The following is a 16106-nucleotide window of genomic DNA, read 5'->3' as shown; positions in this document are numbered from 1 at the left end:
ATGCATTATGGAAAAATGTGTGTGGAGTGTGCAGTGTGAGCATATAATACCTTCTGACAGCTCCTTAAACCAAATGACTCTTCCCAAGATTGCACTGCAGCTGTGGAGGCCAGCTGTGTGAGCTCATGAAAAGACATAGCTGCTTTAAGGGGTTACCAACAGGTGCTGCATGAATGCCCTTGCATGCTTTGAAGCACCTTTTCCCCTTTAAATAGCAAGCATTGCACAGCCCTAATATGCATGTTTATACTTCAGTGGGTGCCACTTGTTCACTGGGGGAAGTAAATATAGATAGGAATGCAGCTTTACTTTGGAACTGTATGTTCACTTACTCAGAAGTAAGCTGCGCTATTCAGTGGGTTTCCAGCTTCTCTCAGTTAAATCCAGATATGAGAAACACTTACTACTTCTGGAATTAATCACAGATGAAAGTGAGTGTGTGACGGCAGGTAACATATTAGAAAAGCTTTCCTTATTATATAGGTCTTAAAAATTTGTCTATTTGTGCACTTTCTGGAGGCAACTGGTTACCATCTGTTATAGAAGCAATAAATTAAGTCTGCTGACAGAATTGCTTCTGTCAATGAAAGAGGAGAGGGAGATGAAGCATCCCCCCCCCCCCGCATCCTGAGAATTGCGGGTAGAGCCTGTAACGTGGAAAGGGCAGGGGATGAGAGCTTTTGCTGCAGGCAGTTCCCACAATACTGGATTTCTCTAATGATCTTTTCATTCAGGATGGTTAATCAAATTATTTAATAATAATGATCTTTAATGAATCACTAGAGTCCCCAATAACACAGGAACGCTTTTAACTTGGAAGGCTCACAGTTAATAGCTCTGCATCACTAAAAGAAATCAACTTAAAATATATGACCTGTCAAAATATTTAGGCATGGCTTTTAAAGGCTGTTCCCACACAGATTTTTCTCATAAATTAAGGCTACAGCTGTAGTCCTTCCTGGGGAAAGAATTTCATAATGATGGATTAGCTACTAAGCAATCTATCTGCATGTATGGACATCCAGCTTGATGCCCAAGTAGGTCAATATCATTAGAAAAATATTGTGCGATATTAGAGTATATTTCTACCATCCTGCTTAATAGAATATATCCTAGAACAGTTGATGGCCTTTTTAGTGAATTTTTTCTTCAAGAAAAAGAACACAGTATCCTTAAATATGTATGTAAATATTTTCTATCATAATAACACCACTCTCTTTTTCCCACATATAGCACCAACATTAAATAACTGTGCCTAGGTTAGAATATCCATGATGCTTTAAATAAAAAGGCCAATTTGGCATTCCTTCGTAGAACAAATGCTGCTACTTATGTCCTTTGCTCTCAGCCTTAGCAAAATTAGCTAATTGCTTGTGCTATCAGAATCCAAAATGGAGGAGAACAGCTGGGCCTGACATGATTCTCCCTAGACAGATTAATCCCTATGAGACATGGCTCAAAGGGGCACTTGTGTTAAGAAGAGATAAGTGAATACCAGCTATTTAAATGAGGGCACAAGCTGAATTAAAACTTCCTTAAGACATGCAAGCCGGCTCCAGCACAATTCATTTCCATACACTTCTACCTTTAATTACCTCTAGACTGTAGTAGAAATAATTGATGATACTACTATATAAAAGTATAATTAGCATTTTGTTTGGCAGCAGAAAATACCAGAAATAGTAAATTAGAATAGGTGACCCACAATGACTCAGAAGAATATTGTGCTATTACACTCAAGATACCACTTCCTTCATTGCAAAGGTATCAAATTGTTCAACTTTCTTTTATTCGTTTAACTCAGCAGAGAGGGATAATGGTGTAAACTCTACTTGCCAATCATTCCATTGGTCGCTGGCTGCTTCTTCAGCAACTAGGACATCGTACTCTTCAGCAGCATATTTTTCCCAATCAGACATGTCTTGATTTTCATTTTCAGTGCCCTAAAATATTATAAGGCTCTTAATACTAAATTGATAAAGCTTACAACACTAAGATTGACTTCAGGAATCCTATTAAATTTATAGACAAAATCCTTTTAAGTACCAATTGTCCTTACCCTCAGCACAGAAAACTGATCCTTCTGCTCATGGTCTAAGTATTTCTCAATATTGAAGAAAGTGTCAAAGAAAACGTTTGCCATCTTACATCTCTTTAAGTCATGAAGAGTTATTTTTCCTGGAAACAGAAAAGAAGTCTGAAATGTTTGAAGGGTTTTAGATTGTAACACAAATCCCATGTAAAATTTAAGATTTAAATGCATTGTTTTTATTAATACTTGAACAGGTACAACTAGTGACAGATTGGGATTGCCTAAAATTGTGAGTCCCTCAATTAGGATGACTGTAATGGCTTAAGGATGATTTTCATCAGCTATTAATCAAAACAATAAGTTTCCATCTTACCAAGAGCAGCCATATTCATTCTCAAGATAGAAGTGAAAATTCTAAGATTAGCAATTTTTTGACTGATCTTGACCCACACATAAGTTAATTTTCAGACTGGATGAAAATTAAACAGTTAGAGGAACAGATGGCTTTTTTACCTGCCAAATGTGATGAACAAAATTAGCCAAGCTGGCTTTACAGAACATTGAAATGCCAAATACCGAATGGCTGTATTAACCTGGTTAACAAAGACACCACAAATAGAGATGGAAAAGGATCCATCACCTTCATTCTCTGGCTTCACAAGATCAAGCATCTGGCAAAGGCAGTCTTCAAATGGCAGAGGTTCGATGGCCATATTATCCAGTTTTTGACACTGTTCTTCGTAAAAGTATTGTAGTTCATACATGGACAGTACACCATCACCATCAAGATCCATACACCGAAACCAATATTCAATGCTGCAATGAATCATTAAACAATTTGACAACCTATTTTATGTTCATTTCTATATCCTTTGTCTACTGTGAAGCAATACAAAAGCCCACTGAATGACTAAAAGCAATACAAAAGCACAGCGAACGACTAAAAATTCAAGACATCTTTATCTCAAGGCTTTTATTCTGGCAACACCAAAAGATAATCCATAGAAACTTCTTATGCGTGTTCATTTTGCCTGGACTCCTTACGTTCACATGATTTGGTACTTTGGGCACTATGCTTCACCCTGTGCTAATATATGAACATTTTCTCAGATTATGCAAGAAGCATTTATTCTGCCTCCTCCACCTACATGCAGGCAATATGAAGTAGAGCTCCAAGGAGTGCTTGATTCCACAGATCCTATATTTCTCTCTTGTTCTCTTTTTCTCTAACAGCTGGGTAATTAATAATTTTTCTTTGTGTTGACTCCTGTCTGGACAAGTCCCTGAAGTTTTTCTGGCAAGATTTTAGAAGTGGGTTGCCATTGCCTCCTTCCTACAGCTGAGAGAGAGTGACTGGCTCAGGGTCACCCAGCTGGATTTGTGCCTATGGCAGGACTAGAACTCACAGCCTCCCAGTTTCTGGATGGCAACTGGGTCTGGGATTGCTGTTGCTAAGAATTGCAGTTGTAAAGTGGGATGTCACATGAATGTCACTTAGTGACAACAATCCTGGCAATCCTGGTTGTTGTCGTAACCCCAAGATGTGTGTGTCGTTAAGCAGGAAATTGGGAATTCCAGGTAAGGAGTGTGGGAGTGCTGTGGGGGTGGACGGTGGGGGAGGCCCTGGGAGTCCCAAAACAGGCCATTTGCAAGCGTAGGGAAGCTGGGGGAAGCAGGTGCGGTGTTGTGTGACCGCAGGGAGGCTGGGGGGGAGTTACCGGAGCTACTTGCGACCTTCCCAGCCAGCTTCCCCATTGACTTTACTTGTGGGAAGCTGGCAGGGAAAACTGCAAATGGCGATCACGTGACTGCGGGGCACTGCAACCATTGTAAGGGTGAGCCAGTTGCCAAGTGCCTGGATCGCAATCACGTGGTTGCGCGGATGATGTGACAGCTGGCACTTTGAGCACTGGTTGTAAGTACCACTCGTTCAGCACCGTTGCAACTCTGAATGGTTGCTGAACGAGTGGTTGGTAAGCAAGGACTCCCTGTACCAAACTGGTTCTCTGTAAACTATGTTGCAGTTATAATTAACGTAGTGTCAAATAGTATCCTGATGATTTAAATTTGATAGCAGCATAACATTATAGTCTTGTGAAAGACAAGCCTGCAAAACCACTTTTTCTTACCTAGTGGCAGTCTTTTTGTCCTCCTCTGATATCAAAAACCACACAAAATCTGCATAGCTGATTTTTCCTTCTCTCTGTGCTTTCTTTCCCCTTTGAAATTAAGATTTAAAAAGGGTGAGAAGATACACGTGTATATGCACCACCTTAACTTTAGAGTTTCAAATAGCTTCTGCGCTTTCCAAACACAGTAGAATACAGAGGGTTTCTTTTTAATCATTTGTATCTGGCATTTCTTCCAAGTACAGAACAGAATATAGGAGGTTTTCTCATTTTATCTCCGCATCTAATCCTTTCTGTTATCATGATGAGTCGTTTTTGGCCTACCCTTAGGCCTACAATTAAATGGGCCTACCCTTAGGCCTCACTTTCCATATTCAGAAAGAGGTAAAGACTTTTTGAGATGGATTAATAATATTGGCATTAATTTTGCTAGCTTTATATTTGATTACGTCTTGACTGTCCCGTGGATAGAAAGACAGTATACAATTGTGCATAACTATATAATACTGTATGAAGTAAGGCTTTTATAAAACACAGTTGTTTTACATGTTCCTCTGATTTTCTACTAGGAAAATATTTGATTAAAAATGTTTTAACGCTGCTCCTTACTGCAAAGTATCCTATGGAGAAAATTACAGGAGGGGCTGTCTCCTTCGGTAAAGAATGCCACTATATTTCAAAGTTGAAAATCCAAAGCTTGAGCTGAGGTTCCATCGCTGAGGACATCAACTGACAGCTCAGGTTGCAAGCAGGAGCCTGCATTGCTCAATTGCAGCAAGATTATACAACTGTGCAATATTGGTGGGTGGTAATTTAAAACAGAGGACATAGTAAACAATATTTCACTTGCATATCCTCTACACATAAGCAATGTGAAAGCATTAATTTAAGGTATTTATTGTACACTAGTATAACCGGTGGTTTGTATAGCAGAGTTTCTATAAAAAATGATCAGCTAACTTGAGAGGCCAGATTGATTTATTCATATTTTATTTATATTTTTTATAGTAAAATGACTTTTTATTGGAGTTCAGTAGCACTATATACTTTGCCGTATAATTTACATGACGGAAAACGATATATATATATATATATATATTTTTTTTTAAAAAGACACCTTGTTACAGCTCCCGAAAAAATCCTCTCTATCATCCGATTAGATATAGCTGTGAAAAAAGTAAAAAAGTAACATTTAATTCGGTCATGTCTGAACTTATTCATTTATACTTTTTAAAGCTGTGCTAATTCACCCATTTTTAAACTGAGCATCGGCAGTTACTTAGAAAAAATATATTACAGTATATTTCTCCTATTCAATATGGGTAGCTATAAGGATTTACTTTTCCCTGACCATTAGTGAATCTGAATTTAAAAATATATCTTGCTTTTCTGCTGCAATACATGAAGCTAACTTGATGCGCTTCCTTCCTGCAGCTACTGAATTTGTAAGCAGGAAGCTACATTGCCTTATCCTGGGTGTTGAGCACAGAAAACATCACCTTGAGGAGAAATCAAGACAAAGCTTGTTGCAATGCTCATCCCACAAAGATGAGCCCTCTTTCAATACCCCTCTCCTCAAGTATCAGTGATACGATGCCACTTTTCCCACTGTGGGAACAAGGACAGCTGCTGCATAGATACACACAACATGTATATGTCACGTGCATATATATAGCATGTTGGCTCAGCTGGTCCTTCCCCATTTGAAGGATACTTGGTTAAGTGAGGCCCTGGGAATCCTCTGCACATTCCAAATTGCAAATTCATTTTTGCTCTGTTTATTTGTACCTGATTTGAACTCTAAAATAGGCTTAGCAGGGTTTAAAAAGGAAGAATGAAAACCCCACTCTGTGGAAGAAACTGCCCCATTCCACAGCCATTGATACACTGCCCATTCTTGCCAAAGAGAGCGTTTCAACATCCAGTGTTAGCTAATCTAGAGGTTTAACAGTACGGACATAATAATAACAAAAAGCAGTTAGAAAAAGCCTCTTTGTTTGCAGCTCCTCAATAGCTTTCAGGATGCCCCATCATTACACTGGTGCAAGTGTTTAAACTAACAAAGAATTCAGCACTGGTACTAGCCAAATGGCCACTATACCACAGATAACCTTTTGATAAGCAGCACTTCAGAAGACAGAAAGCTTAACAGAAGAAAAATACAAGCACTCATTTTAATTCATTTTTTTAAGCATCGTTGCTCTTAAAGTGACACATAATAAACTGGTCTTTGATCTCTTAGGAAATAATGTGCATCTGTACTGAATAAACTTCAGACTTTAATTTCTACTTTTTTAGAACACTGCCATCTCCCTACTACAGGTCCACAGAAAGGTGGAAAACTACAAAAGCTCAGAATAATTCTCAATACTATGAACACCAGAAATGTAAATGTGTTCTGACATATATACACCATCCTATATATGCAACTTACACACCTTTATAGGTTGTTTACCCATATGTATATAAACAATATCTATCACACTATAGGATGATGGTGAGAATTACACATTTTCCAAGATTTCAGTGAACATTCATATAGTCTTATTTTGAACTAAGTTGTTCCTTTGGTCATATCATATCATACCATGGTCGTTATGTCGAGCTAAATCCTTTGGGTCGATGTAAAGATCGTGGTCTGTATCTAGCTCCCAAAATTTGCAATAAATTACATAAAAATGCTCGTAAGAGAAGTATTCTGTCAGCTGGTTAATATCTACTTCCTCTTCTAACAATGCCACATTCTATTGAGAGAGAGAAACATTAAGAAAATTAAGACATTAATCTCATTGGTTGGGATAGGTTATAACAGTTTGAAGTCTCCAATATCTTAACCTCATTGTGAATTTACTCCAGGTCCTCAATGATTTAATTTAACACCAGATAGTTTATAGTGTCTAGTTTACATATCAGCATCAACAATTGATACACAATCAATCAGTTTATATAGTCACTCAACATGAGACTCAGGATGGCATAGACAAGTAAAAATGACTAATAGCAACTAGCAAAAGAATAAAATATAATAATGCATATTGCATCCGAGGCAGCTCAAACAAGCAGAAACCATAAATCAAGGTGGGCTCGTAAAACCTCCTGACAGATCTTCAAAATCTTTCAGGAGGTAGGCAGGGTCAGAGCCATTCAGATCTCATGGGGAATGGTGTTCCATGGGGGAGGCATGGTGACAGAATAAGACACATCTCCTGGGTCCCACCAGATGACATTGCTTAAGTGACAGGACCTGGAGCATGTGAACCCTGTCAGATCTTACTGGACGGACAGAGGAAATTGGAGATAGGCAGTCCAGCAAATAACCAGAACCTGTCCTATGAAGGATTTTATAACTGATGACCAGTAATCTGAATTGCCCCTGGAAGCTTACTGGCAACCTGTGCAAATGTTACATGGGCACACTGAGATTGCTCATAACTACCTGTGATGCATTCTCACCAGAGCACACTACAGTAATTCAGACCAAGACATGAGTAACCATGAGTGGGGCCTCCTGATCCAGGAATGGCACAGCTGGCACACAAGATGGAGTTGTGCAAAGGCCCTCTGAACCACAACTGCACCTTGTCTTTAAACAGGAGCTGTGAGTCTAGGAGGACCCCCATATTGCAGACTGGGTTTGTGTGGGCAGCGTGACACCATACAGAACTAAGGATGGACAATTATTATTTATTATTTTGGTTTTGTTGGTTTTAATCCTGTTTGCCACCCAGAGTTGCAGTTGCGAGATGGGTAGCTATATACTGTAAATCAATGGAATAAATGAAAAAATGCATCTCCAGATCCAGGCAGCCCCCAAATCCACAGCCATTAAATCTTGCTAGAATTGAGTCTGAGCCTGTTCTTCCTTGTGCAGATCCTATAGTCTCCAAACACTGAGACAAAACTTCACTGGCATCATTTGGTTGTCCAAGAGTTGAGATGTATCTTGATAGGTGACCTAACCCAGTGTCTTCATATAGATGTTAAGCAGAAGTAGGGAAAAATCAAGCCCTAAGGCACTCTGCAAAGCTACCTCTTCCTCCATCAATACTGACTGCAACGGGCACTGGAGGAAGGAACAGAATCCCTGCAACAATGAGGCCCCTACTCCCAACCCCCTGAGCCAGTCCAGAAAGATACTATGTTCAATGGTATTAAAGGTCACAGACCAATTAAGGAAGACCAGGATGGATGCATCACCACCATTCTTGTCCTGCCATCTACAGGTCATCTACAAGTGCAATCAATGCCATATTGGTACTGTGTCCAGGCATGAAATCTGATTGGAAAGGATCCAGATAATCCTGACTGGAAAGAATCCAGATAATCTATTTCCTCCAAAACCAAGTGAAGCTGCAGTATGACCACCTTCTCAACAACATTCCCTGGAAAGGAAATGCTGGACATGGTCAGAAATTGTGTGACACTGCTGGGATCAGCAATGGCTTTTTGAGGAGAGTGCAGACCACCTACTCCTTAAGGGCAGGCAGAATCACTCCTTCACTAAAAGATGAATTGATATCTGCTTGGACCCAACCACACATCACTTCCTAGGAGGCCTTAACCAACCAGCATCTATACTTGAAATAATCATTATGTTCACCAAAATCTGTGGGGCAACTTTTAAGTTACTGTTACTTAATTTACAAAAATATGATAGAAGCTAATGTTGGTTTCCATTAAGCCAAGTTAAGTTAAAGCCATCAAGTCAGAAATGGAAATTTCCTAAGTTCATTTCTAAATAGAAGTAAGCTATAAAGAAAAAATATCTTAATTATTTATAACCCATTTGAACAGTTAATCAGTAAAATTTATTTTAATACAGAACTGCATGCTGTACCTGTAAAAAGCTGCTTTTTCTGAGTTCATTGCAAGTGATCCTTCCTGACCATGACCTGTTTACTGTATAAAATATCCTCTGTATTACCTACAGCAAGAAAATATAAAGTGCAGCTATTATACCAACTGCATACATTATTACTCAAGTACTTAAATATTACAGTAATATTTACCAGCTTGGGTATACATTTCTTTTTTGTACATATATTTAGAATTTACCAATCAAGACTAAACCAATCCAGAGAATTAATATTTGTGTCTTTTTCCAAGTTATATCCTTTCCCCCTCTAATCAAATAAAACAAAATTACTTAGTCCTTTGTACATTCCTCCAAACTATTTGCAGAAAATGGTGGCATCTATCCAACCTTGGCTGTACTTGAAAATGGAGGGCCTGGGTTGGATCTGGTATGTATTTGGATCACAGGAAATCCTAGGGCTAGCAACTAGACTGTGAAGTCAACAAACAACCTGCGAGAAGGCAATGTCAAACCAATTCTGCACTGTGGAAGAAAACAGTAAAGTCATAAAGCCTTTGGTACAAGGAGTAAAGAACTCTGTGGAAGGCTATTCCCACATTTGTAAAAATTAACTGACCTCCCATCTACTTTATCTATAAGGTAAATTAACATTCCACTAGTAAAACCATTCCCCACCACCTCCTTTCTTCTATCTAGCTACTTGGTTTGAGGATGCACTAGCTGACGAATCCATTTCTGTGCAACAGAAAGGGGGAAAAGGGGGTTGTTTTACCAAGCTGCATTTCTGCTCCAAGTGCTTTTGAGCTTTCCTTTTTTGCTGCTTCCTACTTCCTGCTCCTGCTTTTTGAGAATGTTGATCAGTGTCCATACTGCTGAAAGCTCTGCTATCCATATTCAGCAGGAAGAAACAGCCATAAGAAGGAATGAATTTGGAGGTGATGCAGAGCTCCAGCATGAGACAACAGCAGGGAGATTATGAAATCATTATTTTAGGTGATTTCTAACAGGGGAGGGGAAACTTAAATGGTTGTCACCAACTAAGTGCAAGAATAAGCAAGAATGGCTTCTTTGTCCTGTTGAGCATTTTCTGTTGGGGTTCCACTCTGATGGTATAGCTGGCCCCTTAAGAGGAAAGCAGTCCCCCCCCCCCAATAGTTTGGAAACTTATACAAACTTGATTGTTCTGTTGAGTCATTGTAGACTATGGAGCAGAAATTACTATGTCACCCTCGGATGATTTATGGGGGCTGAGGTATGAGGATTTATTGTATTTATGGTAGAATTTTTGTATTTTCCAAGTGTTTAAAATTGTTGGTTTTTTGAGGCTGTGGATCCCAAGGAAATGGACAAAATGGTCTGTGAACGCCGCCACTTGTGAACTTAATCCACTAAACCTAATATAACTGAACATGGATGGTAGCATTCATCTTTAACTTTAATGAGATATATTTGTTGTCTCATTTACATATAAATAGATGTGCATTGTTTACATAAACATAATACCTCCACCACATCTAGCTGGTCCACATGAAAAACACTTTCTGTGTAGAAGGTGCTTACCGTTGTAATGTACCGAGAATGAAATTCTGATGCTTCTTTTAAGAAGACTAGACTAGGATGACTATTGACCACATCCTAAGGATGAAAGATGAAAGAAGCATGACGTTAACCAGCACAGCCAGTTCAGAATTTTTATGTGCAACTATTCTATGAAACCATTTAATTCTGCCAAATCATAACACCATACTGGGGTGCATTTATAATAACGTAAGCAAAATATTCAAATTGTTTCAAGACAATATAACCATTGTTTCATTTTTAGATAGAAAATTAGAATACATGCAAAATTCAGTTTCTTTAGGAAAAGAATTCAGTATCAAGAGGAAAAAAATGCAAAGAAATGAACCAGGAATATATTGAGTCTGAAAGAGCTAATGAAAAGGGAAGGGGAAGGCAAATCCACAACCTAGCTTAGGAATCAAAAGGCACTGAGAGAAGGCAGTATAAAAAATAGTATCCTCTTGTTTTCACATTGCTCCAGTAACCTAATGAGTTTATATCCACCAGCTAGTATGTCAATGGCTTGGTAGATTAAACTTAGCCATTTCTGATTTCTTACATAATAATGAAACACTAACTGGGTCAGTGAAGTGCTTCCTGGGAGAGGGGTGGTTGGGTGCATATTTCTATGGGATAATAGTAATAATAAAAAAAAATGTTATTTACTTGTAAAAATGGAATGAAGTCTTCTTGCACCAGATAGTTACATCCAGGACTCTTTAGAAGGTGAACAAACTTGGCAGCAGCATCATGACAGGTCTGTAATATTCTGCAAAGCATAATTTGTCTAATTTATGCAGGTATATAAAATGTATATATCTTATTTTCAACCTTAAAATGTATTCACAAGCATGAATAACATTTGTATGGGGCCAAGTTGAAACCCAAGGTGTTATTCCCTTTGAAATAAACAAGGTGTGTGCCCTTTTTGAATGAACATTATGAAAAGTTTGGAAGAGGAAAGGTTACTAGATGGATGCCTGTTTTCAAAGAGGCCTTGCACAGTCATTGTGGAGTAATGGTTTGCCTGTTCCAGCCTCTGTCTTCATATATAAAGATCAACCATGCACAATGTAAGGTTCAGCCACCATTCTGACTCAGATGAAAAAAATCTCATGCGTATTCCCACTATGGCAAAAGGGATTGCCTTGTTCACCACCTGAATTTATATGCAATTATCTGACCGTGCAATGTTACATTGTCAGATAACACTGTATATAAAAAACGAAGCTCTTGATCCTGTACCACTAGGATCACAAGCATGGGTTCTTTGAAAGTAAAAGAGAGGAAACCCCCCCCCCCCACAAGGGTAAGCAAAATTCTCTTATCTCAAATTTCAAAGGTAATTCACCTCTTGTTTCTATTCATTCCCTCTCAAGAGTTGCCCTTTCCCCCTTCAAAATTAAGCAAATTCAAAGGAGAACAAATGTTCAGCCTAGGGTCCAATGGAATCCTCAATCCCAAATTCTTTCAACTGTCCTCTACCTATCATAATGAAGTTTAGGAACATAGCACACTTAAATGGGTAATGATTTAAATTCAGCAGTATCTCCCCCCCCCCACCAACATCTATCATCCGTCTCATTCTGCCTTCTTTTGTTAAAGAAATCATTCATTCAAAACAACCTAAATAATCAATTCCAACAGTATTTGACATCAGATCCAACATGTGTCTTCGTGGGATGGGGGAGGATGAAAATGGTAAAAGGTATTCCTCAACTGTCTTTTTCATTAAGATAACAGCCAGATTTTCCTTAAAAGATTCTTCAAGTCATACTTTAAAATAAGTTAAGCGACCTTACTGGAAAAACATACTTACTTTCGCCACATAGCAATGAACTTATGAACTGATATAAATCCTGTGCGCTCTCCTCCAGCACAATAAAATAATGGACCTTTCCAGTAAAGGGGACAATCACAGGCCTAGAATTAAGATACTGTATATCATTAAAAAGCAACAACTGGCAGTTATTCCTGCAGAACTTCCTACAAGTATGGCAAGATTTTGGTAAAAGCAAGATGATTTTGGTAAAAGCAAGACAACAACAACAATCTTAATGATAATACGATTTATATCTTCATTATAAGCCATGAACTGCATTATCATAGCATGAAGAGATGCACTGTTCGTGATGCTAGAAATATATAGTACTCCAATCATTATTTAAATCAGTTCTTTAAATAAAGTAAACAAATCTTTAGTATATTTACTGAGCACAAGATAATGGAATGGTGATTCTAAGTTCTGTTTATTTTACTATTTATATGTTTCTCTATGGAAACCAGCATGTTCAGAAAGTGTTGAAGGATAAAGAACTCCTGCAGAGGCCTAATGAAAAGCGGGCTGTGCACTGAACCAAAGTGCAGAAAGAGTCCGATACCATGCACCATATGAATGACATGCTCTTTTCTTTCCCAAAGCACTGCAGATGATACATCATAAAGCCTAATTGTTTGGGTTCTTATTTATTCTACAGTATTTATAAACTGCTCAATAATTCAGACTTGTTTCTCATATATTTCTAAATTTCAGATCCTTGCAATTAAAAAAAAAAAAAAGTACTGTACAGAGAAGTGTTAAAAGCTCTCTGTATTTTTGCATGTTTTCAGACTCAAAATCATTAATCAAAAAGATTTCAAAATCAGTTTTTGGTGCCTAAAGCATTGAACAAAATTAACCCCAGGTACCCACTGTATGGAAAGGGAACTGCTCCTTACCAGAATGTATTTGTTTGATACAGGTAGTCCTCGCTTAATGACCACAAATGGGACTGGAATTTAGGTTGCTAAGCGATGCGATCATTAAGCGAATCATCATGTGACTGGACCCAATTTTACGACTTTTGTGGCGGTTAAGTGAACCATGCGGTTCCCCCATTGATCCTGCTTGCAGGAATCTGTCTGGGAAGGTCACAAATGGAGATCACGTGACCCTGGGATGTTACAACCGTCGTAAGTGCGAGCTGGTTGCCAAGTCCTCAGATTGTGATCTCATGACCATGGGAGCGCTGCAATGGTTGTAACTTTGGGCACTGGTCATATGGTCACTTTTAAAAGCACCATCGTCACTTTGAACGGTCACTAAATGAATGATCGTTAAGCGAGGACTACCTGTAATGTGATTTGTTAGTTGAGTGTGATGTGTGAACCTGTCCCAAAAAAAGAAAAATGGCTCATTTTGGGGGGTAATATTAATATCAAGCCATGGTTTATTAGGTTATTTTCATTTGATTTGTTATGGCTGAGTTCAAGAGCCTGTCTTATTCCTAGATTATATTGATGTCATGTTTCTTTCTTTCTGGCAGACAAAACAGAAGGAAATAAACTTGAATTGGGTATTTAAGGTACAGTTATTACATTTTTGTCTGGTTATACCGAATCTAACTTTAGCAGAACGTTTTGGAATCTTGCTGCATGAGCCATATCTGCACCTATTGCTAGTTAGCATTTGTCTCTCAAAAAACATTAAAGCTGCATTCAGTTACAGTGCATTTGGAAAGTATTCAGACCCCCTTCACTTTTTTCAATTTTGTTATGTTGCAGCCTGATACTACCATCGTTCAAATTCATTTTTTTCTCATTAATCTACACTCAGTACCTCATAATGACCAAGTGAAAACAGAATTTTAGAAATGTCTGTAAATTTATTAAAAAGAAAAAACTGAAATATCACATTGGCATAAGTATTCAGACCCTTTGCAACAACACTTGAAATGTAGCTCAGGTGCCTCCCATTTCTCTTGATCGTTGCTGAGCTGTTTCTACACCTTGATTGGAGTCCACCTGTGGTAAATTAAATTGATTGGACATGATTTGGAAAGGCACACACCTCTCTATAGAAGGCCTCACAGCTGACAATACATACTGTATCAGAGCAAAAGCCATGAGGTCAAAGGAACTGCTTGCAGAGCTCAGAGACAGGATTATTGTAAGGCACAGATCTGGGGAAGGCTACAAAAACATTTCTGCTGCACTGAAGGTTCCCAAGAGTACAGTGGCCTCCATAATTCTCAAATGGAAGAAGTCTGGCACAACCAGGACTCTTCCAAGAGCTGGTTGCCTGGCCAAACTGAGCAATTGGGGGAGAAGAGCCATAGTAAGAGAGGTGACCAAGAACCCAATGGTCACTCTGACTGAGCTTCAGAGATCCTGTGTGGAGATGGGACAAAGTTCCAGAAGGACAACCATCACTGCAGCCCTCCACTGATCTGAGCTTTCTGGCAGAGTGGCTAGACGGAAGCCTCTCCTCAGTGCAAAACACACAAAAGCCCACTTGGAGTTTGCAAAAAAGCACCTGAAGGACTCTCGGACTCTGAGGAACAAGATTCTCTGGTCTGATGAAACCAAGATTGAACTGTTTGGCCTCAATTCTAAATGTTATGTCTGGAGGAACCAGGCACTGCTCATCACCTGCCCAATACCATCCCAACAGTGAAGCATGGTGGTGGCAGCATCATGCTGTGGGGGTGTATTTCAGCAGCAGGGACTGGGAGACTGGTCAAGGTTGAGGGAAAGCTGAATGGAGCAAAGGACAGAGATATCCTCAATGAAAACCTGTTCCACAACGCTCAGGACCTCAGACTGAGCCAAAGGTTCGCCTTCCAACATGACAACGATCCTAAGCGCATAGCCAAGACAACACAGGAATGGTTTAGGGACACCTCTGTCAAAGTCCTAGAGTGGCCCAGCCAGAGCCCTGACTTGAACCCTATTGAACATCTCCGGAGAGACCTGAAAATGGCTGTCCACCGACGGTCCCCATTCAACCTGATTGAGCTTGAGAGGATTTGCAAGGAAGAATGGCAGAAAATCCCCCAATCCAGGTATGCAAAGCTTATCACATCATACCGAAAAAGACTTGAGGCTGTAATTGCTGCCAAAGGTGATTCAACAAAGTACTGAGTAAAGGGTCTGAATACTTATGCCAATGTGATATTTCAGTTTTTTCTTTTTAATAAATTTACAGACATTTCTAAAATTCTGTTTTCACTTGGTCATTATGGGGTACTGAATGTAGATTAATGAGAAAAAAAGTGAATTTGAACGATTATAGTATAAGGCTGCAGCATAACAAAATTGAAAAAAGTGAAGGGGGTCTGAATACTTTCCAAATGCACTGTATTTGGCAGTAATGCAGTAGACATTTTAAGTCCTATTAAGTAAACCTAAATAGGACTGAATTGGACATTTTAATGCAATTAAGGAACTTAATTGTCCCTTTGCATCTTGCAGGCAAAACAAAAACCAAAAAAACCCCCTCACCACTCACCTTTGCAACTTTGCCCATGTCTTCTAATGTAGCTCGCTCATTAGGAAACTGGGAGAAAGTTCTGTCTATCTTTGCAATAATAGCATCTATGTTGACTTTTTCTTTTGGACATCCTTGAGGAAAATAAAATGTTGGAATGGTTTGGCTCAGAGATGGTGTTAAAGATTCCTCTTTCTTTGACTGAACCTGGAGTAAAAGGAAAGTGACAGTTTAAAGATAGGGTTTTTGCCAATTGCACAATATTATTATTGTTGGTTGCACAATCAGCCAGTTGTTTAGACTGAATTTGGCATTTTTATC

At 38.9% G+C, this 16106-nt stretch overlaps 1 protein-coding gene across 4 annotated transcripts in view; it reads right to left on the bottom strand.

Moving 5' to 3' along the window:
* Positions 1–16106, bottom strand: part of PPP2R3B (protein phosphatase 2 regulatory subunit B''beta) — a 43829-nt gene that overhangs the window by 1275 nt on the left and 26448 nt on the right. For all 4 annotated transcript variants that reach the window (XM_007427317.3, XM_007427316.3, XM_025166120.2 and 1 more), the window contains 11 exons: positions 15807–15992; positions 12357–12460; positions 11204–11306; positions 10538–10612; positions 8999–9085; positions 6749–6905; positions 5279–5327; positions 4162–4251; positions 2673–2848; positions 2060–2178; positions 1837–1943 (listed from right to left, as the gene is read on the bottom strand). In XM_007427317.3, coding sequence (XP_007427379.1) covers positions 1837–1943; positions 2060–2178; positions 2673–2848; positions 4162–4251; positions 5279–5327; positions 6749–6905; positions 8999–9085; positions 10538–10612; positions 11204–11306; positions 12357–12460; positions 15807–15992 — 1253 coding nt within the window. The remainder of the gene's footprint in view (positions 1–1836; positions 1944–2059; positions 2179–2672; positions 2849–4161; positions 4252–5278; positions 5328–6748; positions 6906–8998; positions 9086–10537; positions 10613–11203; positions 11307–12356; positions 12461–15806; positions 15993–16106) is intronic.

This window comes from Python bivittatus, unplaced genomic scaffold (assembly GCF_059951505.1).
Source record: "Python bivittatus isolate LINGU-HERP-01145 unplaced genomic scaffold, Pbiv_v1 ctg000350_np1212, whole genome shotgun sequence".
NCBI lineage: Eukaryota > Metazoa > Chordata > Lepidosauria > Squamata > Pythonidae > Python > Python bivittatus.
Note: the sequence above shows the minus strand (reverse complement) of the source record. Positions and strands in the feature narration are given on the sequence as shown.